At 45.5% G+C, this 26,570-nt stretch overlaps 1 protein-coding gene across 1 annotated transcript in view; it reads left to right on the top strand.

Moving 5' to 3' along the window:
• Positions 1 to 26,570, top strand: part of LOC147882753 (uncharacterized) — a 201,525-nt gene that overhangs the window by 57,208 nt on the left and 117,747 nt on the right. Inside the window, 3 exon segments of the mRNA XM_087400494.1 lie at positions 17,258 to 17,360; positions 17,602 to 17,620; positions 18,068 to 18,300. Coding sequence (XP_087256620.1) covers positions 17,258 to 17,360; positions 17,602 to 17,620; positions 18,068 to 18,300 — 355 coding nt within the window.

The following is a 26,570-nucleotide window of genomic DNA, read 5'->3' on the forward strand; positions in this document are numbered from 1 at the left end:
AGGTGGTTTTGAGACATAAAAAATTCTATGCTTGCTTTGTAGACTTTTAATAGGCCTTCGAAACTGTTCCATGATCCCGCCTGATCAAAAGGTTACAAGAGATGCAGATTTCAGAGAGAATGATTTGGGGGGTGATGAGCCTATATAAGTCCATTAGAGGGAGAGTTTGCACCCCTGGAGGTCTATTGGATTGAGTTGAGAGCACGATCAGGGTGAGGCAAGGATGGCTCCTCTCAAAATGACTCTTTTCAGGTTCTACATTGATGAGATCACATCTTTTATAGACCATCTCAGAGGCGAGGGATCACTATTGGCTGACCTGATGATACCGATACTACTATATGTGGACAACATAGTCCACAACAGAGGGACTTTAGAGACATTTGGAGGCCCTAGAGGAGTTTTGAAGAGAGAGACACCTGACAGTCAACCTTGAGAAAACCAAGATTATGATCTTCAATACCTCACACGCAGTTCTTCACCGACATAGCTTCACTTACCGAGGTGAGCCAGTGGAGATAGCGCAGTCTTACACATATCTTGGGGCATTATTTATGGGGCCAATTTTCATGATGACCCATGCAGCCATGCATGACTCACATGAGGGTGGGCTGCCTTGGCCTGACTAGAGAGGCAGTGCTTCCAGGTGCATTTCGAGGATTGACCGAAGAAGGGTTGTCTTTTCAACACCCTAGTGAGGCTGACTGACATGCATTTAACACCTTTTTGGGAGAGTGATCTTCTGGTGGCAAAGTGCGGGAGATTTGAGCGACTACAGGAGACTATGCGATCTAGGATGATTCGGAGTATAGGTGGAGTTCGCCATGACACCTCTCCAGGATGATGCCATTTTTCAGATAGTGACATTCCTCCACAGAGTTTGAGCCCTACCCCAGTGGAGATTACAGAGGCTGGCACTAGAGTCAACCAAGTGACTAGCAGCAAGTAGGGAGAAAGTTTTGTTCGATATGATGGGGGTCAATCTCACCTATGAGACGTCTTGGTGAGTGGGAAAAGCAGAGACACATATGAGACCACTAGTGATGAAGCTCAGGACTGCTATGGACAGATCTACCCTCATGAGTACGAGGGCCACTTTGAAAGCAACTAGGATCTATTTAGATGATGACCTTACTCTCCTACAACAAGAGCATAGGAGGGAGGCAATGGTGCCCGTTGTGTGAAGATTTTTGAAAACCCCAAACTCGTCTGAACATATGTACATGTGTGATGTTCAACCTGTGTGTGTGCTTGCTGGCGTTCAATCAGATTTTGTGTGAGCAACCTTTGAGCACTTCATGGTGTCTAGGGACGGGATGGTGTTCATCATATGTGGATGGTCAGTGGGCAATCAAATGCTAATGACTGATGGCATGCAATTGTGTGCACATAGTCAATGAATATGTGCTTAAGTGCCTTGGTGTGTGATTTGAAGGAAAGAGTGGGAGAGTGGTGAAAAAGCAAAAGGTGACGTGGCCATAATCAAAAAAGCATGCATACAGGTGGCTACGTGAGGAGGAAGAGCAAGCTTCTTGACGACGAGCTGGCATGCTACGTGATGGTTGCTTCTAGAGGGAAGAGGATTCAATGCGACTCGATTAAGAGGGGTAAGACGCTGAACAAAAAGGGGGAGGAGTATCCGACGAGATGGCAAGCAGCTGTCGTGGGAGCTCCTTCGATAACTAGAAAGGAGGATCTCAGACGACAGGGAGAGCACTGAGGGGAGGATACGTGAGCTTGGTAAGCTCTGTGAATGAGAGGAGGACAGCTCTGAAGGGGAGAGCTTTTAAAGTTCGAGGCTCGAGAGCTTGAATGTGGCCTGGGAAGGATGGCGCAAGGAGACGTGAGGTCAGGGAGTATCTTGAGAGACTGGGGGCTCTGGAATCCTACTGAGGGAGGCTTTGGACTGAAGGGAAGGATCCGGGAGAGTGGAGCGTGCATCGCGAGACTGTAGCTGGGGGATAGATGCGATGGAGTGCAGGGAAGATAGTGGGTGATAGGAGACCGCGGATCTCTGAGAAGAAAGGCTGAAGGAACAGATGGTTGCTTGTGGGAGCATCAAGAGCATTGAAAAGGTGGCAAAAGGAGAGTTTTGGAGAAGGAACGAGGTCGCGTACGCAGACGGGCAGCGAAAGGAGAGCTTGGGGGAAGGGATGGGACGAAAAAGGAGTTGAGGAGCAGCTGCTAGTGTAGAAGATGGGTGACGAAGGGAGAGGACAAGAGGCCGAGGAGGTCGACGATGACCGGTGTGGAGGGCTCTTGGTCATCGGAGGTTCGTGGGTGGCGTAGGTGAGGTGTTTGAGCTGCAAGCTTGGAGGACTGTGCGTTCTAGGAGTTTCTTGCAAGAGATGGCGACTCTGTTGTGCAGAGTTGGAGGACCTTGGAAAAGGCAGCGAACTTCGTAGGGGGGTTTCCTTCGAAGTGCATGGATTGGAAGCTTGGTTGGAGGAGGATGGTCGTCGCTACAACTATCTCCGCGAATTTCTGGTGAGCAAGAGAAGTTCCCAGTGAGTGGAAGGTCGTGTGAGTAGGAAGCTAAAACCGGTACGTGAAGGTCTACGTACGTGACGGGATGAGGAATTTCGACTGCATGCTTGGCATAGATGGATTCCAGGTGCTTCGTGATGACAAGCTCTGTGGTACAGTGAGCGCTTATTGGAGTCTTGTGGAGACCTTGGCTGTTAAGAGCTCGATGATGGCGAACTGTGATGCTTGAACTTAGCTCACCTCAGTTTTAAGGATACCGATGGTACTATGGGTAATAAAAGGCTTGTAGTTACAGTCCAAAGGTGCAGTGCTTGTGTGTCTATTGGTGTGGGTTCTCTTACAGGGTGGAAGTTTGAGCATACACGGCTGTTAGTTACTTGAGGACAAAGAGATCCGGAGTTGTTCGTCATGGACTTTGTCAAGAAAATGTGAGCATGGTTGTTATGCAATCCTGAAGTTGCCATTTTCTGGAGTTTTATGGTTCATGGGCCATCTATGTTCCTGAGCTTGAGCTCAGTCAGTAGGAGCTTGTGATGGGCTGTGTATTCCACTGGGTTTCTTTCTGAGGTCGACTGGTTCCCGAAGAATGTAACCAGAGTGTGAGTTGTGTCTCGAAGTGTGTAGAGAAAAGGATGCTGAATGAATGCCTTTAGCCTTGTGATAGTGTTGTTCGGGTGTTTTGAACGTGGATGAGAGTGGCTGTGAAGGCGGGTTAGGCTCTACTCTTTTTGTCCATCCACGTTTTGGTGCCTCCACGGAGGAAGTTCACTTCAGTTTACAAGATTGGAGGAGCAGGTGTTTCGAGACGTGTTGCAAGCAATGGGGAGAAATCCACACATGAGAGTGATACAGTGTGAGTGGTGTGGAAAATGTGGTCACAGGAAGGACAGATGTATAGAAGTCCAGCTACGTGTGATCCAACTCCGAGCTAGAGTGCAGAGAGCTTTGAAAGTGCTTGCCCGTAGGAAAAAGAATGCTCTTCAGATGTAGAGTGAGCTTCTTCAGTAGTGTATTTGTTTTGTTGCCTTCGAGTTTTGTTGTGGTTGAGAAAGCCAGGGTGTGTGACAGTTGAAAGATTGTGAGGATGGCAGAGGACTTTCCAGAGTTTTGGGGGATGCCATATGAGAATGCAGTGAGATTCTTGGAAAAAATGGAATTCACAGCACTTATGAAGGATAGGGCAACCCCTCAGATTTTGTTTCAGATCATGAATTATTGTTTGCAGGGAGATGCAAAAGCATGGTTGCAGACTCAAGTGGCTGCCTTCAAGACTGTTCATCCTCAGCAGCAAAATCCGGAGTATACAGTGGTGAGAGCAGCTTTTCTTGCACGGTTTGCACAATTCAGGAGCCCTAATGAAGTATGGAAGGAGTTGTGCAAAATTCAGCAAAAGGATAGTCAGGATGTGGATCAGTATCTGATAGAGTTTGGTAGACTGTGGAGTCTATGGTGTGAGGCTTTAATTCCTGAAGTACCCCCGCAAATGATAAAGAGAGACCGGTTTGTGGCTGGTCTGGAGCCTTCACTCCGTCTGAAGGTGGAGATGAAGAATATTGATAGTTTTGAGGATGCAGTCAGAGTGGCTAGAGAGAAAGAATGGAAGGTCAAGAGACTGAGGCAGCTTGGTATGCAAGAGGAGCCTAAAACCCTGGTCAGTAGGCCAGAAATGATTAAGGCATATGCAGAGAGAGAGCCGGTGTCTATTCCTATGCAGGATGATTCCCTGAAAAAGGAATTGCATGAAGCTGTGGAGCTGATGAAAACATTCAGCCTAAATTGGGTAGAGATTGCAGGAAGAAGCAGAGGTCAAAATAACAGCGGAGACGCTATGGATGGAGGAGAAGGAAGTTCAGCTGGTGCAAGGAGAGTACCAGATTATGTGATGAGCTGTAGACTGGAATTGGAAGAGGAACTTGAGGAGACAGTCACAGATGAAGAGATAGATTTTTTGAGTGAGACAGAGGAAGAGAGCATCTCATCAGAGGAAGAAAGTCAGTTGTCTTCACTGTTGAAGAAGCCGGATGTCGATGATGTAAGGGAGCTGGATATCATTACACTTATGAGTGGAGGCTTGTCAGTTGCTATGGAGGAGGGTGTTGCTCAGCTAGATCTGTGCGAGGTGGTAGAAGAGAGCCCGAGAGAAGGGGTTGCTACCATAGATGGCAGAAATGTTGAGAGCCCATTAAAGGCAGCTAAGGATAAGTCTATGTGTGTAGATGATGATCATGCTCCAGTGTTGAGTGGTGATGATATGCCTATGATGGCTGAATGCAATCAGTTTGTGGTTGACACTGTGATTGTGCATATCGAAGAAGATGAGATTTCAGGTTTAGCAAATGAGGAAGAGAGGTGTGAAATTAGTAGCGAAGATGAGAGCTCAATCATGTGTGACAGTGATGAAGCTGATGTGGCTATTACTGATAAAGTAAAAGACCTACAGTCAGCAAGTGTTGATTGTGTGCATGCAAACTGTGATGAGTATGATGAGGTTAAGATTCAGTGTTTACAAGATGATGGTGATTCAGAGGATGAGATGGATTGTGTTCTTGATGATGCACTGGATGATATGTTAGCATCGATCTCTTCAAAAGAGAATGAAAACACCAGTATGCATGTTGAGCTAGATGGCAGTGATAGTGTGATTGATAATCAGCTGGATGCTTTGCTTGATGATACCCTTGTGGATTTTGCATGTGTGGTTGGCAATGACAAGAAAGAGTATGCTGGTATGTTTGAGCATTCTTCAGGTGGAAGAGATGTTTGTTTGCTCCTGAGTGATCTTGATAATTCATGTGATGGGTTGAGTTTTGCAGCTTCGAAGGTTGAGACAATAGGGTATGTTGAGAAGTCCCTAATCACAGATTATGAGCTGGTTGTGCCCGTGAGATCTGTGTGTGAGGTAGTGACCTCAAAAAATGTAGCTCATGTGAAGATGGGCAAGACTCATGATATAAGTGTGATGGCTGATAGCCAGTGGAGTTGTGTAATATCTAGGCAAGATAAGATATGGGATCCTGGAGGCTTATATGGAAGGAGCTGGTGGCTACATCAAATTGGTGTGTTGTTGATTCCATTTGATCCAGGAGGATGGTGGATTATGCATATCTGGCAGTGGAGGGTTCAAAGTTATCCTTTTGATCCGGGAGGAGAAAAGCAGAGGCATAGAGCACTAGCTTGCTTTGTTTTTGATCCAGGTGGTTTGCCGATGTTCTTCTTTAGCTGCTGGACATGAATGTCACAGCAGAAGAGTAGGGGTTGCTAAAGGTGTGTGAAGATTTTTGAAAACCCCAAACTCGTCTGAACATATGTACATGTGTGATGTTCAACCTGTGTGTGTGCTTGCTGGCGTTCAATCAGATTTTGTGTGAGCAACCTTTGAGCACTTCATGGTGTCTAGGGACGGGATGGTGTTCATCATATGTGGATGGTCAGTGGGCAATCAAATGCTAATGACTGATGGCATGCAATTGTGTGCACATAGTCAATGAATATGTGCTTAAGTGCCTTGGTGTGTGATTTGAAGGAAAGAGTGGGAGAGTGGTGAAAAAGCAAAAGGTGACGTGGCCATAATCAAAAAAGCATGCATACAGGTGGCTACGTGAGGAGGAAGAGCAAGCTTCTTGACGACGAGCTGGCATGCTACGTGATGGTTGCTTCTAGAGGGAAGAGGATTCAATGCGACTCGATTAAGAGGGGTAAGACGCTGAACAAAAAGGGGGAGGAGTATCCGACGAGATGGCAAGCAGCTGTCGTGGGAGCTCCTTCGATAACTAGAAAGGAGGATCTCAGACGACAGGGAGAGCACTGAGGGGAGGATACGTGAGCTTGGTAAGCTCTGTGAATGAGAGGAGGACAGCTCTGAAGGGGAGAGCTTTTAAAGTTCGAGGCTCGAGAGCTTGAATGTGGCCTGGGAAGGATGGCGCAAGGAGACGTGAGGTCAGGGAGTATCTTGAGAGACTGGGGGCTCTGGAATCCTACTGAGGGAGGCTTTGGACTGAAGGGAAGGATCCGGGAGAGTGGAGCGTGCATCGCGAGACTGTAGCTGGGGGATAGATGCGATGGAGTGCAGGGAAGATAGTGGGTGATAGGAGACCGTGGATCTCTGAGAAGAAAGGCTGAAGGAACAGATGGTTGCTTGTGGGAGCATCAAGAGCATTGAAAAGGTGGCGAAGAAAGGCTGAAGGAACAGATGGTTGCTTGTGGGAGCATCAAGAGCATTGAAAAGGTGGCAAAAGGAGAGTTTTGGAGAAGGAACGAGGTCGCGTACGCAGACGGGCAGCGAAAGGAGAGCTTGGGGGAAGGGATGGGACGAAAAAGGAGTTGAGGAGCAGCTGCTAGTGTAGAAGATGGGTGACGAAGGGAGAGGACAAGAGGCCGAGGAGGTCGACGATGACCGGTGTGGAGGGCTCTTGGTCTTCGGAGGTTCGTGGGTGGCGTAGGTGAGGTGTTTGAGCTGCAAGCTTGGAGGACTGTGCGTTCTAGGAGTTTCTTGCAAGAGATGGCGACTCTGTTGTGCAGAGTTGGAGGACCTTGGAAAAGGCAGCGAACTTCGTAGGGGGGTTTCCTTCGAAGTGCATGGATTGGAAGCTTGGTTGGAGGAGGATGGTCGTCGCTACAACTATCTCCGCGAATTTCTGGTGAGCAAGAGAAGTTCCCAGTGAGTGGAAGGTCGTGTGAGTAGGAAGCTAAAACCGGTACGTGAAGGTCTACGTACGTGACGGGATGAGGAATTTCGACTGCATGCTTGGCATAGATGGATTCCAGGTGCTTCGTGATGACAAGCTCTGTGGTACAGTGAGCGCTTATTGGAGTCTTGTGGAGACCTTGGCTGTTAAGAGCTCGATGATGGCGAACTGTGATGCTTGAACTTAGCTCACCTCAGTTTTAAGGATACCGATGGTACTATGGGTAATAAAAGGCTTGTAGTTACAGTCCAAAGGTGCAGTGCTTGTGTGTCTATTGGTGTGGGTTCTCTTACAGGGTGGAAGTTTGAGCATACACGGCTGTTAGTTACTTGAGGACAAAGAGATCCGGAGTTGTTCGTCATGGACTTTGTCAAGAAAATGTGAGCATGGTTGTTATGCAATCCTGAAGTTGCCATTTTCTGGAGTTTTATGGTTCATGGGCCATCTATGTTCCTGAGCTTGAGCTCAGTCAGTAGGAGCTTGTGATGGGCTGTGTATTCCACTGGGTTTCTTTCTGAGGTCGACTGGTTCCCGAAGAATGTAACCAGAGTGTGAGTTGTGTCTCGAAGTGTGTAGAGAAAAGGATGCTGAATGAATGCCTTTAGCCTTGTGATAGTGTTGTTCGGGTGTTTTGAACGTGGATGAGAGTGGCTGTGAAGGCGGGTTAGGCTCTACTCTTTTTGTCCATCCACGTTTTGGTGCCTCCACGGAGGAAGTTCACTTCAGTTTACAAGATTGGAGGAGCAGGTGTTTCGAGACGTGTTGCAAGCAATGGGGAGAAATCCACACATGAGAGTGATACAGTGTGAGTGGTGTGGAAAATGTGGTCACAGGAAGGACAGATGTATAGAAGTCCAGCTACGTGTGATCCAACTCCGAGCTAGAGTGCAGAGAGCTTTGAAAGTGCTTGCCCGTAGGAAAAAGAATGCTCTTCAGATGTAGAGTGAGCTTCTTCAGTAGTGTATTTGTTTTGTTGCCTTCGAGTTTTGTTGTGGTTGAGAAAGCCAGGGTGTGTGACAGTTGAAAGATTGTGAGGATGGCAGAGGACTTTCCAGAGTTTTGGGGGATGCCATATGAGAATGCAGTGAGATTCTTGGAAAAAATGGAATTCACAGCACTTATGAAGGATAGGGCAACCCCTCAGATTTTGTTTCAGATCATGAATTATTGTTTGCAGGGAGATGCAAAAGCATGGTTGCAGACTCAAGTGGCTGCCTTCAAGACTGTTCATCCTCAGCAGCAAAATCCGGAGTATACAGTGGTGAGAGCAGCTTTTCTTGCACGGTTTGCACAATTCAGGAGCCCTAATGAAGTATGGAAGGAGTTGTGCAAAATTCAGCAAAAGGATAGTCAGGATGTGGATCAGTATCTGATAGAGTTTGGTAGACTGTGGAGTCTATGGTGTGAGGCTTTAATTCCTGAAGTACCCCCGCAAATGATAAAGAGAGACCGGTTTGTGGCTGGTCTGGAGCCTTCACTCCGTCTGAAGGTGGAGATGAAGAATATTGATAGTTTTGAGGATGCAGTCAGAGTGGCTAGAGAGAAAGAATGGAAGGTCAAGAGACTGAGGCAGCTTGGTATGCAAGAGGAGCCTAAAACCCTGGTCAGTAGGCCAGAAATGATTAAGGCATATGCAGAGAGAGAGCCGGTGTCTATTCCTATGCAGGATGATTCCCTGAAAAAGGAATTGCATGAAGCTGTGGAGCTGATGAAAACATTCAGCCTAAATTGGGTAGAGATTGCAGGAAGAAGCAGAGGTCAAAATAACAGCGGAGACGCTATGGATGGAGGAGAAGGAAGTTCAGCTGGTGCAAGGAGAGTACCAGATTATGTGATGAGCTGTAGACTGGAATTGGAAGAGGAACTTGAGGAGACAGTCACAGATGAAGAGATAGATTTTTTGAGTGAGACAGAGGAAGAGAGCATCTCATCAGAGGAAGAAAGTCAGTTGTCTTCACTGTTGAAGAAGCCGGATGTCGATGATGTAAGGGAGCTGGATATCATTACACTTATGAGTGGAGGCTTGTCAGTTGCTATGGAGGAGGGTGTTGCTCAGCTAGATCTGTGCGAGGTGGTAGAAGAGAGCCCGAGAGAAGGGGTTGCTACCATAGATGGCAGAAATGTTGAGAGCCCATTAAAGGCAGCTAAGGATAAGTCTATGTGTGTAGATGATGATCATGCTCCAGTGTTGAGTGGTGATGATATGCCTATGATGGCTGAATGCAATCAGTTTGTGGTTGACACTGTGATTGTGCATATCGAAGAAGATGAGATTTCAGGTTTAGCAAATGAGGAAGAGAGGTGTGAAATTAGTAGCGAAGATGAGAGCTCAATCATGTGTGACAGTGATGAAGCTGATGTGGCTATTACTGATAAAGTAAAAGACCTACAGTCAGCAAGTGTTGATTGTGTGCATGCAAACTGTGATGAGTATGATGAGGTTAAGATTCAGTGTTTACAAGATGATGGTGATTCAGAGGATGAGATGGATTGTGTTCTTGATGATGCACTGGATGATATGTTAGCATCGATCTCTTCAAAAGAGAATGAAAACACCAGTATGCATGTTGAGCTAGATGGCAGTGATAGTGTGATTGATAATCAGCTGGATGCTTTGCTTGATGATACCCTTGTGGATTTTGCATGTGTGGTTGGCAATGACAAGAAAGAGTATGCTGGTATGTTTGAGCATTCTTCAGGTGGAAGAGATGTTTGTTTGCTCCTGAGTGATCTTGATAATTCATGTGATGGGTTGAGTTTTGCAGCTTCGAAGGTTGAGACAATAGGGTATGTTGAGAAGTCCCTAATCACAGATTATGAGCTGGTTGTGCCCGTGAGATCTGTGTGTGAGGTAGTGACCTCAAAAAATGTAGCTCATGTGAAGATGGGCAAGACTCATGATATAAGTGTGATGGCTGATAGCCAGTGGAGTTGTGTAATATCTAGGCAAGATAAGATATGGGATCCTGGAGGCTTATATGGAAGGAGCTGGTGGCTACATCAAATTGGTGTGTTGTTGATTCCATTTGATCCAGGAGGATGGTGGATTATGCATATCTGGCAGTGGAGGGTTCAAAGTTATCCTTTTGATCCGGGAGGAGAAAAGCAGAGGCATAGAGCACTAGCTTGCTTTGTTTTTGATCCAGGTGGTTTGCCGATGTTCTTCTTTAGCTGCTGGACATGAATGTCACAGCAGAAGAGTAGGGGTTGCTAAAGGTGTGTGAAGATTTTTGAAAACCCCAAACTCGTCTGAACATATGTACATGTGTGATGTTCAACCTGTGTGTGTGCTTGCTGGCGTTCAATCAGATTTTGTGTGAGCAACCTTTGAGCACTTCATGGTGTCTAGGGACGGGATGGTGTTCATCATATGTGGATGGTCAGTGGGCAATCAAATGCTAATGACTGATGGCATGCAATTGTGTGCACATAGTCAATGAATATGTGCTTAAGTGCCTTGGTGTGTGATTTGAAGGAAAGAGTGGGAGAGTGGTGAAAAAGCAAAAGGTGACGTGGCCATAATCAAAAAAGCATGCATACAGGTGGCTACGTGAGGAGGAAGAGCAAGCTTCTTGACGACGAGCTGGCATGCTACGTGATGGTTGCTTCTAGAGGGAAGAGGATTCAATGCGACTCGATTAAGAGGGGTAAGACGCTGAACAAAAAGGGGGAGGAGTATCCGACGAGATGGCAAGCAGCTGTCGTGGGAGCTCCTTCGATAACTAGAAAGGAGGATCTCAGACGACAGGGAGAGCACTGAGGGGAGGATACGTGAGCTTGGTAAGCTCTGTGAATGAGAGGAGGACAGCTCTGAAGGGGAGAGCTTTTAAAGTTCGAGGCTCGAGAGCTTGAATGTGGCCTGGGAAGGATGGCGCAAGGAGACGTGAGGTCAGGGAGTATCTTGAGAGACTGGGGGCTCTGGAATCCTACTGAGGGAGGCTTTGGACTGAAGGGAAGGATCCGGGAGAGTGGAGCGTGCATCGCGAGACTGTAGCTGGGGGATAGATGCGATGGAGTGCAGGGAAGATAGTGGGTGATAGGAGACCGTGGATCTCTGAGAAGAAAGGCTGAAGGAACAGATGGTTGCTTGTGGGAGCATCAAGAGCATTGAAAAGGTGGCGAAGAAAGGCTGAAGGAACAGATGGTTGCTTGTGGGAGCATCAAGAGCATTGAAAAGGTGGCAAAAGGAGAGTTTTGGAGAAGGAACGAGGTCGCGTACGCAGACGGGCAGCGAAAGGAGAGCTTGGGGGAAGGGATGGGACGAAAAAGGAGTTGAGGAGCAGCTGCTAGTGTAGAAGATGGGTGACGAAGGGAGAGGACAAGAGGCCGAGGAGGTCGACGATGACCGGTGTGGAGGGCTCTTGGTCTTCGGAGGTTCGTGGGTGGCGTAGGTGAGGTGTTTGAGCTGCAAGCTTGGAGGACTGTGCGTTCTAGGAGTTTCTTGCAAGAGATGGCGACTCTGTTGTGCAGAGTTGGAGGACCTTGGAAAAGGCAGCGAACTTCGTAGGGGGGTTTCCTTCGAAGTGCATGGATTGGAAGCTTGGTTGGAGGAGGATGGTCGTCGCTACAACTATCTCCGCGAATTTCTGGTGAGCAAGAGAAGTTCCCAGTGAGTGGAAGGTCGTGTGAGTAGGAAGCTAAAACCGGTACGTGAAGGTCTACGTACGTGACGGGATGAGGAATTTCGACTGCATGCTTGGCATAGATGGATTCCAGGTGCTTCGTGATGACAAGCTCTGTGGTACAGTGAGCGCTTATTGGAGTCTTGTGGAGACCTTGGCTGTTAAGAGCTCGATGATGGCGAACTGTGATGCTTGAACTTAGCTCACCTCAGTTTTAAGGATACCGATGGTACTATGGGTAATAAAAGGCTTGTAGTTACAGTCCAAAGGTGCAGTGCTTGTGTGTCTATTGGTGTGGGTTCTCTTACAGGGTGGAAGTTTGAGCATACACGGCTGTTAGTTACTTGAGGACAAAGAGATCCGGAGTTGTTCGTCATGGACTTTGTCAAGAAAATGTGAGCATGGTTGTTATGCAATCCTGAAGTTGCCATTTTCTGGAGTTTTATGGTTCATGGGCCATCTATGTTCCTGAGCTTGAGCTCAGTCAGTAGGAGCTTGTGATGGGCTGTGTATTCCACTGGGTTTCTTTCTGAGGTCGACTGGTTCCCGAAGAATGTAACCAGAGTGTGAGTTGTGTCTCGAAGTGTGTAGAGAAAAGGATGCTGAATGAATGCCTTTAGCCTTGTGATAGTGTTGTTCGGGTGTTTTGAACGTGGATGAGAGTGGCTGTGAAGGCGGGTTAGGCTCTACTCTTTTTGTCCATCCACCGTGATGGCAGCAAGAGAAACGGACTGCATGCAGGGATGGAAAGGTGATTATTCGAGAGCAAGTAGATAGGGTAGAGAAGGAAGAGAAGAAAGAGGGGGAACTGGACAGCACATGACGGTGTCGGGCCCATGGAATGAGTTCACTAAGTGCATTGAAAATGACTATGTGGAATTGCAACGGCACCCTCTGGTCTGACCAAGGGCAGAGAGCGACAAGAGCACACACTATCGAGGTCTGGCCTATCTCAGTTTTCCTTAGAGGATACCAACAGACGAGGAGTCACACTAGACATAGCCCAGTGGGTCTAGAGATACATGAGGCCATACGTCTCCCGCTACCGCATGAGACTACTCGACAGACGCAGATCCGAGATATTTACGCAGCTCACCATAGAGCCACCACGGTGTAGGCTTCGGCTTTTGAGTCCTAGCTCTCAGTTTGTTCCAGTTTGTATTTGATTTTTGTATGAGCTCTTGAGCTCTTTAATTTAGCAATATTAGTACTCAGCAAGGGCCCTAGCGTGCCCTTTTGCTTCAGCCCATCAAGGCTTGCAAGAGTTTTTCTCTTGGTGTACTTTTTCCCAAAGGCCAGTGAGGCCTCCCGAGGAAATTAATCTCTCTCTCTCTCAATTGACGTGGCTCTCTTATCTTCCTCAGTGGAGGGTCTCTAGAGACACCTAGATGCACTATAGTCCTTTTGTGATCCCCATGATTTGAAGGTCAACCTTGGTAAAACCAAGGTCATGATCTTCAACACATCCCAAGCCGCTATGCACCAGGAGCAGTTCATTTTCAACGGGTCGCCGGTTGAGATTGTTTTGTCATATACATACTTAGGGGTTCTCTTCTCTAGACCTATCTTTACTATGAGACCGGCAATGCAAGCTCGACTGAGCAGAGGATACACTTCATTGACCAGATTAGAGAGGCAATGCTCCCGTTCACATTTTCAGGACCTACGGACCAAGGGCTTGCTTTTTGACTCCTTGGTCTGCCCAGCGGCGGGGATGTATGACAGCCCTAGTTGGGGACCACATCTGTCAGATATAGAGTGGGCTCGGGTGGAGCACCTACAGGTTCTTATGCTATCACAGATGATTCGTAGTAAGCCATCAGCTCCTCACCAGATCATTTAGGCTGAGTTTGGACCATCTCCACTACAGCTTGATGCTGCATTTCATGTTATCACTTACCTATATTGGGTTAGGGGGTACAGAGATTGTACTTCTGGATGCCGTAGATTAGCGTGGCTAGCATTGTCCTCCTCTATGGCACTATCAGGAGCAGGTGATCAGAGATGATGTTTGCAAGCACAGAGAGATGGTTTGAGTGACTAGGACTCCACATGGATAGACCCCCCCCCCCGGTCTAGTATAGTGTTGACGTGCCCTTTTCCCCTCTCCTGTCTCATGAGGTCAACTAAGTCATTCGTGAGGATCTTTTGCAGTTACACACTTTCAAGACCTGGTTGGGACCGAGCGAGCTTCCAGTGAAGCTCATCTTCTACATGGATCTTTGTTTACATATCGCAGGCGGGGGTTTTATCAACCCACTAGGATATACGCAGATCCACCTACCCCACTCACTAAGGATCTCTATTGGGCAGTTTTGGGTCTCTTCACATAGACTTCTCATTGAGAGTGGCCCCTCAGGGTGAAGATGTGATCTAGGGTGGAGTGTTGTCTTTGAAATCATGCTTGTCCTAGTGCCCGCTGCCCATGAGCCTCTTTGTGGCCACTTGTCTACCTCTCTAGTACCGATCCATAAATTGTGGCCAAATTGTGGCCGTTCATAAGAGTGCGGTTCCTATCACTGTGAGGGCAGTCCTCTCTCTAGACTCTCATGTGTCTCGGTATAGAAGATCATGTCCCTATCAGTGTATGTCTCCAAGAACCCCCCGGGATCGGAGCAAAGGGTGCCATTGCAATTCCACAGCCATTTTCAGCCTAGTTTGTGCATTCATCCCGTTGGTCCGAAACCGTCATAATTCCCCCATCTTCCTTCTCCTCCCTTTCTTTCCTGTCTACTCTTTCTTGAATGATCATTTTGCCATCCCTGTAGGCAGCCCATTTCCCTGCTTCTCTTGTTGCCATCACATGCACCATTCCCTCCCTCCGGTGCTCCTGCTGTAGGAGTGTGAGGTCGTCATCTAGGTAAGTCTTGAGAGAGAAAGAGAGAGAAATAAAGAAAGAAAGAAAGTTTATTAAAGTCTTTGGAAGACCGATGGGTCTATGAGACTGATAGAAAACTGATACAAATCAAGAGAAAGGGTGGAGCTACTAAACGAGCATCATCACCCATGCTGAATGCTAAGTGCTAAGTAGTACATAGTCATATCATCAATAGTAATATCATCATCATCGTCATCAACATCATCATCCTCCTCATACTCGGGTCAGTCACCAATAGGGCTGGCTGGCACTGGTCCATGCAAGTGGCCCCACAGAGGTATATGTGTGTCAGGGGGATACTAATATGTAGACAGTGATGGAGCGCTGGCGACTATCTGTGGGTGCCGCCCATCTCGGTCTCCTCGCAATGACTTTGCTCTTGACCAGGGCTATAGTAACCCTTGTGGGCCAAGCCCCAGGCTTGATCAGGGATGGGAGGTCGCTCAATGTGATCTGCATGTCCGTCCGCTGTCGAGTGCGGCGTGCCTCATGCTTTGGCTCTCTGTTGCGTCTGCTATCAGTGACTGTAGGGCACATGCGGTTTGACTAGAAGAACTCTGTGATCTTGCTCTGAGAGGGAACTGGTCCTATGTTTGAGGACTGTCTCTGCATCCTGAGTAATTTCTCTCTATAGCAGACCGCCTCATGGATAAGGCGGTGAGGCATCCCTGGTCTGGGTATGAGAGAAGTCTGGATAATGGCCCAAGACCATCGGTAAAAAGGCAATGGTATCGACCGTGGATCTCGTAGTACATGAGGCATGTAGTGCTCCTCTGACTCCACCTCCTGTCGATCACATAACGTGCATATGCATCTCTCCTTGGGTATCCCCTCAGCTCGCCTGCTCTCATTATGGAGTCGGTGTGATGCAATGGTCTCTGTAGAAACTAAGCTTCATTGGAAGCGCCCTCGGCTCCAACCAGGTCGTGAATGTGTGTAGCTGTGGTAGATCTTCTCGAATGACCTCTTTGACCTTGTGGTATCCTAGTGGGATAGATGGAGCGTCTAAGATGTACTGAAAGAGAGGCAGCCTATCTATGTGAAGCCCCAATCTCTCAAACCACCTACGTGTCAGGGCATATCAACCTCTCTCATCCCCACCATCTGCGAGGCCCATGGATGAACATAGAGCCAACCATGGCAACCTGCGTCGCTTTGCTGTACTAGACCCGTACTGTCTGACTCGGTGTAGATAGGTAATGGTCTAGAGTGCCGCATCTAGTTGCACTGGGGATGCGCCGAACTCGGCCCGAATGATGTGCTGTGGCACTGATGGCTTGCTTCGAATCATCTGAGAGAGCAAGAGGATGTGTAATCGCTCCGCCCGAGCCCACTCTGTGTCTGAGAGATCCGGCCCCCAACAAGGGCTGTCGTACATGCCTGCTGGTCGAACCAAGGAGTCAAAAATAAGAGCCTTGGTCCGAGGGTCCTGAAAGTGTGAGTGGAAGCACTATCTCTCCAGGCGAGCAAGTGAGGCATATCCCTGGCTCAAACGGGCCTACATTGCTAGTCTCATCATGAAAATCAGGCCAGAGAAGATGACACCCAGGTAGGTATATGAGGAGAGATCTCAACCGGTGATCCATCAAGTGTGAACTGCTCGCTAGGCATGACGGCTCGAGATGTGTTGAATATCATTACCTTGGTCTTGCCAAGATTGACCTTCAGATCATGTGACTCACAAAAAACCTGTAGTGCATCCAAATGTCACTGTAGGCCCTCAGCAGATGAGGACATCAGAACCACGTCATCCGCGTATAAGAGTATCTGAATCAGCGTGCCGGCGAGAGAGCAACCAGCCCCTCCTAGTGATCCCATAAAGGTCTCGAGCTCATCTATGTAGAGGTCAAACAAGGTAAGTGACAATGGGCAACCCTGTTTGACCCCAATGATGCTCATAATCTCATCTGTCCATCCAGCACCTATCCGAAGTCTACTTGAAATGACTCTCTCATAGAGTACCATAATAGCCCATATGATCTCCTTGTCATATCCCAGTGTCTGTAGGCATCTGATGAGGCGGGCTCGTGGGACCGTGTCAAAGGCTTTGCGGAAATCCACAAAGCAACAATATACTCTTTGTTTCCGTAACCTGGCCTCCTCTATGACCCCCCTGAGTGCAAGTATGTGATCCATGGTCCCGTGATCACATCGAAATCGTGCCTGGCCCTCGGCTTTGAGCCCCTGCATCTCTGCGAATCTGCTAACCTCGGTGTCAAGTATTGATGCATAGATCTTAGTACATGACATGCCCAATCATAATGGTCCTGTAGTTTTCTGGGCTCGTGGGATCTCCTGCCTTGTGAATGGGCGTGATGGTGTTGAGGGTCCATGTGTGTGGGAAGCCAAGGCAAACCACGTCATTGAAAAGCCTTGCGAGGATCGGGGCCAGGACGTCAATCACATATGCAATAAACTCAATGCATAGCCCCTCATGATCTTTCGCTTGGCCGTTATGGAGCTTCAATGCCACCTCCTTGACACCAACTCTAGTGGAGAGAGAGAGAGAGAGAGAGAGAGAGAGAGAGAGAGCAAAACAATCTTCTTGTCGCACACAAATTGTGTTTACCTTCTTGTGTAGTCAGGATTTCAGCGTTGGAGGCATCTGCTCAAGAGAAAGACATACTTATTGAAAAGCAAAGGAGAAAGATTCACTTGCTGAAATCTCAATTGGGAAGTACAAGCAAGGTGTGCATACAATTGGTCACAAAAACAAAAAAAAAAGGCACTGCTGGTTTGCAAAAGACTTATGTTGATTGATAGTTGAGAATTCAGAATTTTTCCTTTGAAAATGTTATGACACTACATTTCCAGTCTTTTGTTGCCAAGGCAAGGCAGGTATCACGTCCTTGAATTTGTAGGTATTAATTCACAGATTCTTGTAAATTTTGTAAGGGCTGAAATCCTTTTTCTAAATACTGTGCTGCAGAGATTTGGAAAGGAAATAAGTATCCTTAGAAATCAATCTGAGCACATGCAGAAAAAATTTACTTCTGTTGCAGGAGTTAGTGAAAAAAAGGTACTGTCCTCGCATATAAGTCAAGTATAATTAATCTAGCAGTGTTATACCAGGGGCATATATGTTAATGCTGAAAAGATGTAGTCAGAGAATATATGAGTGTTTCAAGATGGGGAATTAGGGGCTTGTATGTGACACCGAAGGCCTTATAGTTATGGAAGTGACTCGTCAGAAAGAAAGGGTAAGACCGGTGAGTTGGGAACCAACAAGAGAAATCTTTTTTTACTTTGATAAATGAAGCAGATTTTGGAGCTTAAGGAGGAGCTCCAACTTTCTGAATCAAGGGTCAAAATGCTGGATAATGAGCTAGGTCTGATCTACAAATGCATTGAAGAGCCAATTGAGATGTTTAACTTGACTGATCTTAACGGGAGAGCTCCAGAACCCATCCAGCAATCCACTGCTGTTAAAAGTCTGAAGAAAAGCTGGAAAAAGCAGGCAAGCTTGGAACATGATGGAGATGTACGAGGTTTCGATGATTTCTCAATGCCAAAGGGTGACTTGCAGTCTGGTGCAAAGGATGTTACCTGTGACTTCATAAAAAAGAGACAAGGAAGAACGACAATGGCAACAAAGATATTACAATTGCGAACAGATAATTCTATCCTGGTCAGTCCATACAAAATTCATTTAATTTGTTTCATTTCCAATTAGCTCTTCCAGCTCCATGGATTACAATGATATCAAGTTGACGATGTTACTTTCCCTCCCTCTCTGCGATGACCACTTTTCTTTAGTGTTTCTGCAAGCATTTAAATTTCCTTATGCACACTGTAAATAGAGTTGTGTCATTATATCAGCTAGTAATATTTTTGTTTCCATACCTCTCTGTGATGAACGTTTTTTGTTAGTGTTTGGCAAGCACATAAATTTCCTTATGCAACTTGCAAAACAGTCGTATCATTTATCATCTAGGAATTATTTTGTAGGGAATACCAATGCAATGTATGAACGAATTGCATTGTTATCAGCTAGAATCCTTTCAGATACCACCTACACACTATGATAAGAGAGTCAAAGGTTTTTCATGTTGGGTTGATATTATCCTTGCGTGTGTGTGTGTGGGTCAGAGGTTTCCCATGCCCTCTTGTTTCTCGAATGTTTTTAGATTGGAAGCACATTATTTCACATTTGGATTGGCATGGCATGACTTGTTGTAAGGCAATTCTTTGAGAGCTGAGAGCATCCACTGTTCACGGGTTGTTTCCCCAGCGTTGGCCTTGCAGGAGCCCCGACATTCATATTTCCTTAATTCCAAAGGGTTCTATTCTGTGGCTGATGTCATTCACGATGATGGCACTCTCCTTTCCTTTCCTTTGGCTGCTGGAAACGATGGTTTAGGGATGCACTATCGCCCTGTATGGCAGGCTATTACTTGTATGCTCCTACCTTTTCACAGCCGGTACCGCCTCTAGAGCTTCAGGATTGGACTCTTCTTTCATCACACTCGTCCATTTGTCCTTTGAAGCTGTCCAATATTACAATGTCCTCTCTATATAAAGTTCTATTGCTTCCACCATGGGCTGCAGCTCGGGCAAGTCAAATTTGGCGTTTGGATCGTCCAGCCAAATGGTGGTGGAAAAGATTGAGGCAGATTTGGCATTCCAAGGTCCCTCTTCGACAATAGGTCTTTTTATGGTGCATTCTCTTGGGGGTTCTCCTGTCTAGACAGCTTCTAGCACGCCTATGTATTGCTCCAACTATTTGTCGTCGTTGTTTGGCTCCAAGGGAATCTTTGTCTCATATTTTGTGGCACTGCCCCGACACCCGTGACTTCTTCGGCCTTCTTTTGCAATGGTTGCGATTGAGATTTCCTCATGCTACCTTCACCAAGTCTTTCTAGCTTTTCGGGATTTATCCTCACTGAGTGGAGTTTGAGTTGTACTTTTCATGGGTTCGCTGCTGGGCACTTTGGACTCTTTGAAAAGATAGAAACCACTGAGTCTTTGGTGATCCTACCTTTTCTACCTTTCTTTTTTTTAATGATCTTTGCAACAATCTCTCTTTGATTGCTTGCAAACTCGTTACATAGATTATAATGTATACTTGTCATATATTGAAAATTTCAGCTAATGTACTCTTGAGCTCTCCTTTTAGGGGAAGCTATTTTGTAATATAAAGCATCAAAATTTTCACCCAAAAAAAAAGTATGTGTGTGTGTGTGTGTGTGTGCCATTGCCCTGTGACTCCTGAATTTCTATTTTTTCTTCAATAGTGGCTCTAAGCCTTGCTTCCTACTGCTTGCTTTGGCAAGCTTTTTTGGCTCTTCGGCATTCACCCAGACATGATTTGACCTTTTTTTCACTTCGGTTCGATGTTGGGCACTCTGTGCAGACACATACAATGATATAGTGGTGTAGGATAGACTAGGACTTGGTCTATTTTGGTTTGTAGTACTTGGGTACTATATATACCAAGCGCTTGTACTTCATTTCATTGAGCATTCTATTGGAGTTTCTATGTGGCCACTTCTTGCTCACTTGTGTTCACAACCTTTCTCCATTTTTCCCTTTATGTGGTATCAGAGCCATACTCACTAGCACCCGGTTCCTGCCTTGCTTCCCGTGACCCAACAAGTTCACCGGTGTCCTCGTGTCTTGCTCCTGTCACCTCAGCCTGCTTGTGGACTTCAGAGCATCTTCGTGAGAGTACTTTCGTGGGCTGTCATTTACTCGTATTGCTCGTGCTCTATCCGCACCCGGCCCATACATCTTCCGTACAACAATCCGCATAGCCCGTCGTACATTTTGTACAGAAATGCGTACAACCACCATGCATTCCGCCCATACATCCTGTACTTGCCCATTTATACAATTGCAGCCCACTTGTGGATCTTTGCTCCAGTCCGTGCTATTTTCTCCAGCTCGTGCATTCTGTTTCACTATGTTTGTGTGTTGCTCGAGCCTGTGCTTTTTTCTGTCGAACAAGTTTCTTTGGTGTACAGGTTTTCTGGCTTCTAGCATATAGGTGCATTTGGGGATTTTTGGTGAGCCCACAGGTACACATTTGCACTTGAGGTGCATTTTGTTGGTTGATTGCAGAGCAGTCCGTTCCACTTCGCAATGGTTGATGCCATGCGTGAAGTGATTGCACAGAGCAGTCAGAGGCACTTCTCGTTTGGTTGCATTCTTCTTTGCAGGTGCATTTGTGGTCAGTGTTGTTTTTGTAGTCAGGATGTCTCAGAATGAGAGCTTTGGTATTATGATGACCGAGGGTGATAAGTTGAAATGATCCATCTATGCCTTGTGATCATTCATGCTCAAGAACATTTTGGTTGGCAAGAACTTATGGGATATTGTGAGTGGTGATGAGACTAGGCCTCTTCCATCTAGTACTAGCTCATCCTCTACCACCACTTCTACTACTCCTGCCACCACTTCTACTACTACTCCTGCCACCACTTCTACTACTCCTTCTACTGCCACTTCTACTACTTCTATTGCCGCTCCTTCTCAGGCACTTTTAGAGGAGTAGAAGAAGTTTGATCGTAGAAATGCCCAGGCTTAATTCTTGATTGCCTCATTAGTGAAGAGGCACATTATGACAACATTAAGTCATGCACAGTTGCAAAGGATGCGTGGGAAAAGTTGGCAAACATGTATCATGTCAAGAGTGAGGCAAGGGTCATTGCATTGACCAATAAGCTCAAGGAGCAGAAGATGCAAGAAGGTCAGACAATCACAGAGCACATTACAAAGATTGTTGATCTTAGAGATCAGCTAGCAAGTGTTGATGAGGAAATAGATGACAAGAAATTAGTATCTATCTCTCTCAACAGTTTGGATCTCTCTTATGGCACATTTGATACCTCTTTGACTATTATGCTCAGGGCAGCCCCTCTCTCGTTTGATGAGCTAGTTGGGTTGTTATTACAGGAAGAGGAGAGGACCTCCAATTTTTCCTATTCTTCCCGTCAAGGTGAGCAAGCACTTGCCACCCAAGGAAAGGGCAAATTTCAGCAAGAAGGAGGTCATTTTCCGAAAAAGAACAGCCATACATATCAGCCCAAGAATGAGGAGAATGCAAGTACAAATCAAGGTCCTAAGGTGAAGAAGGGCAGATGCAATTATTGTAAATAGCCAAGTCATTTTATTGCAGAATGTCAAAAAAGGATTGCTAATGAGAAGAAAAGGCAAGGCACAAGCAGCACTAGCTGAAAATGCAAATGCTCCACCACATACACACTTTGCACAAGAGGACAAAGATTTTGTGTTTGCTGCAGTTCAAGACAGCTTTAATGCAAGGGGGGATTCTAGTGCACATGCTCAGTCTGTTGATACTTCTTTTGCTGCCATTAATAAATGCTATTTGGATAGTGATGATACTAAGCACATGACTCCTAGAAAGGAGTGGTTTGAGGAAATCTCACTTGTTCATGGAAAACAGGTTACATGTGCAAATGATGCATCAGAGGACATCACAAGAGTGAGAGATATTCCCGTCCTTTTGGATTCATGAAAGAAAAAATACGTCCTCGATGTTTGGTATGTCCCAGATTTGAGAAAGAATTTAATTTCAGTTTCCTCTATTGCCCATGATTAACAAATGCTTGTTGAGTTTCAAGATGATCAATGCATGATCAAGGATCCCAAAAAGGGGATGAAATTGTGGCAACAGGTACTTATGATAAAGGGCTATACAAAGCTTGATGCTCAGCCCTATGTTCAACATGCTTTGGCTGTCTCATTTGCTTCTCCAAGTACTTTATGGCATGCCATGTATGTCATGTTCATCATAGCCTACTTGTACAACAATGAAATGGTTCATGGAATGCCAAAATTACAACCGCCAAATACTGAAGTGTGTGAAGTGTGTGCTCTTGGCAAATTGCACCATCTTCCTTCCAAGAAGGATGGCTCAGGTTCCACTAGAGTTTTGCAAATTATACATAGTGATGTATGTGGTTCCATGAATGTGACAACCCATAGAGGGGCAAGGTATTTTGTTACCTTCATTGATGACTATTCTAGATTCACATGGCTTTCCTCATGAAGAATAAATTTGTAGTGTTTTATTGGTTCAAAGAGTTCAAAGACTTGGCTGAGAACCAAACCAATTCTAGGATACAAACATTATGTTCAAACAATGGGGGAGAGTACACATCAAATGCTTTTGAAGGGTATTTGAAGGAAAATGGGATCAAACATCACAAGACTGTGCCATACACACCGCAACACAATCCTATTTTAAAGAGAAAGAATAGGACACTTATGGAAATGACAAGATGCATACTGAAATGCAAGAAAGTGTCAAAGAAATTTTGGGGAGAGGCCATTATTACAGCCACTTACATACAAAATAGATGCCCTACAAAAGCATTGGTCAATGTGACACCTTCTGAAAGGTTTTATGGCTCAAAGCCAAAGGTTCATTATTATAGAGTGTTTGGCTCAGTTGCTTATGCTTTGATTCCATCTCAGCTTAGATCAAAGCTTGATGACAAAAGCATCAAATGCATTTTTGTTGGATATAATAAAGAAAGTAAAGGCTTCAGGCTCTATGATCTTGAAACAAGGAAAATAATAATCAGCAGTAGAGATGTTGCATTTGCTGAAAATAAATGGATGCAGTGATTTGCCACTTTATGGTGATATTCCTTTGGATATAATTCAGTTTGAGGATGATGATATGGGTTCTCTAGAGGATACTCCTTCCTCCTCTCATACTTCAACTAGTTTGCCACAGGTTGACGGTGATTCTACCTCAAATGTTCCAGATGAGCAGCCAACTAGTGAGGGAAAACAGCAAAGGACTCAAACTTACTAAGCATGATGAGGCTGAAAAGTTTGACGGCTCACTTTACAGGTAGCTGGTTGGTAGTCTCATTTATTTATGCTCAACTAGGCCAAACATTGCCTATGCTACAGGGTTGCTGAGTCAGTTTATGCATTGTCCTATTGTCACACATTGGAATGCAACCAAAAGGGTTCTTAGATATGTGCATGGCACTCTCTCTTATGGTTTGCATTATGCTTCAGCTTGTAACATTTCTTTGAGTGGTTTCATAGACTCAGATTGGTCAGGGGACATTGATGATAGAAGATCCACTTCCGGCTATTGCTTCTCATTGGGTTCAGCTTGTATCTCTTGGCTCAGTAAGAAGCAAGGCCGAGTCTCTCTTTCCTCTAGTGAAGCAGAATATAAAGCAAAAAATGCAGCCACTATGGAATGCATGTGGTTAAGGAAGCTTTTGCATGACTTGCATCATGCACAGGATGGTGAGGCAACCTCTCTCCTTTGTGACAGCCAGAGTTGCATTGCCATTGGCAACAATCATGTCTTTCATGCATGAAACACATTGAAAATCATCATCACTACATATGGGATTGTATCTTAAATGGTTTCATTGACCTTATCTATTCTTTCCCCGAGGACAATGTGGCAGATATCTTCACCAAAATCCTGTCAGCACCTCTTTTCACACGTCATCGACATGGCTTGGCGATCAGAGACATTAAGACAATGTGAAGGGGGGGTTGTAAAATGACATTGTTTCTTTTGTACTCCCATAGGTTGCTATATCCACACATGGATGAATTTGTGCAACCATGGTACTTAGGTACAACATCTATTTTTGAGATCATTCCAGAGTGGGGGGATTTGTAGACACATACTCTGATATGGTGGTGTAGGATAGACTAGGATCTTAGTCTATTTTGGTGTGTAGTACTTGGATACTATACATACCAAGTACTTGTACCTCATTTCATTGAGCATTCTATTGGAGTTTTTGTGTGACCACTTCTTGCTCACTTGTGCTCACGATCTTTCTCCATTTGTTCCTTCACTCTGGACTCTGTGAAAAGATAGAAATCATAGAGTCTTTGGAGATCCTACTTTTTCCATGTTTCACCATTTCTGGAGGTCCCTTAGGCAATCCCTTTATGATTTTCTCTTTGTTCGTCACATAGATTACTCTGTTTACTTGTCTTACAATGAAATCTTCTAATATTGTAATTGCATATCTCCTCTTTGGGGATTGCTTTTTGTAATACAAACATGCATGAATTTCACCCCAAAAAAAAAGTGTGTGTACATGTACCTTGTTTCATCTACGCAACTTGTGCGTCATCTTGGCTATCCTTTAGGTTGGACAACTACTCGTTGTCAACAAGATTGGGTCCTCACCAAGCTGAAAAAGAAGTTGGCATGGTGGGATAGCAGTAACCCATTGGAGGTCCAAGTTCGGAGCTGACCCTTCTTGCCCTCGCTGCCTTTCTGCTTTGGAGACAATACAGCACTGCCTTTGGGATTGCAGACAGGCGAGAATCATATGGAAGGGGATTGCAAGACTTTTCAGCACTTTTGTTTGCCTACCTTTCTATATGACCTGGGGATCAGTGGCTTGGCTTACTCTTTCAGGGCCCCAGGTATTTTTTGAGAGACTTGATTCCTCTTGGGCTCTTCACATCCGAGGACCATTTAGTCCAATAAATTTTTGTTGCATATATACAGTTCTTTTTGCCCTTGATGATGTTTGCTAATGTCTACTATCTTGAAGGCTTTCAGCTAGCAGTTTTGCAGTAGCTTGGTCGTAAGGGCTTGAGGTTACTTTCCTTAGAATGCCTCTGCTCGCCAAGGATGCATGGGGGACTAAATATTGAATGTTGACATACACATTCTGGCTCACAAAGGGAAAATGATGCTCGTTTATGCAAGGTGATCAGCCATGGGTCATCATGATGCGTCACTTGATTTCGCATTTGGCCATTGATGCATTTCGCCCCACTGGGGTGGCGAATTTACTAGGATATTCTTCTAGCCATATTGATGGCAAGATTAAGGGATGCCCTTTAATGACTCATGCTTTTTGATTGGAAGCACATACTCCCTCATCTTAAATGGCATGTTTAGGATGCTCTTTGATGGTAAGTTGGTGCGTGCAGCGAGTATACATTGGCCAAAGGTGTTTACACATCCATTACCATACAAGAGCCAAGGCGCTTGTATATTCTTTGGTCCAAAGGAATCCACATTATGGGAGATGTGCTTAAGAATGCAATTATTCTACTATCTTTTCACCGCAATCAGACAATTTGGCTTGGGGCAGCATTATAGATCCCTTTGGTATATAATATCATAGATGATCCATGACTTTCACCTAGTACCTTGTCTTGAGCTCACACATCGTCTCAAAGACCTGAGCTCTTCTTTAGATGATTTTGGTTGTCATCCGTTACTGTTGGGGCTAATATTTTGTTTAAGTTGTACAAGGTTTTGCTGCCACCCCCTTGGATTTTAACTCATGCAAATCACATTTTGTGTATGACACGTAATGCATCGTGGTGGCAAAAAAGATTGTAGTGACTTTAAGCTTGCAAACTCCCTCTGTGCCAACAAGTTTTCTTGTGGCAGGTTGAGCTTGGTGTCGACATATTACTCCTGCTACTTGTCATAGATGTATGGCCTTGAGAGATTCCATGGCCCATCTCTTCTAGCATTACCCTGCGACGCATGACTTCTTATTTTAGCTTCAATAGCTTCTACGGGCACATTTTCCTAGTGCTTCCTTCTGCAAGCTCTTCTGGTTATTTGGGATCTATCCTGTTAGGTAGGGATATGATATTTTCTTCACTTGGGTTTGCTGTTTGGTCACTTGGGACTCTATGGAAAGATAGAAACCAAAGAGTCTTCTGTGATCCCTCCCTAGCCAAATTTCATGTCTTTTGGGCATCTATGTGGCAATTGTTCTTCAATTCTATGTGCTCATGATCTAGAATAGCCTTCATACTTGTCCTATAATGCCATCTTTTGATGTTGTAGCTGCATGTTTTTTGTAATATAAATACAAATAGACTTCACCCCAAAAAAAAAGTGTGTTTGTATCCACATGCATGAATACAAAGAAAGATCTTTTGCAACTCATGTGTGTTATCATT

This window comes from Dipteris shenzhenensis, chromosome 29 (assembly GCF_047967505.1).
Source record: "Dipteris shenzhenensis isolate YYH24624 ecotype China chromosome 29, Dip_SZ_1.0, whole genome shotgun sequence".
Lineage (NCBI taxonomy): Eukaryota > Viridiplantae > Streptophyta > Polypodiopsida > Gleicheniales > Dipteridaceae > Dipteris > Dipteris shenzhenensis.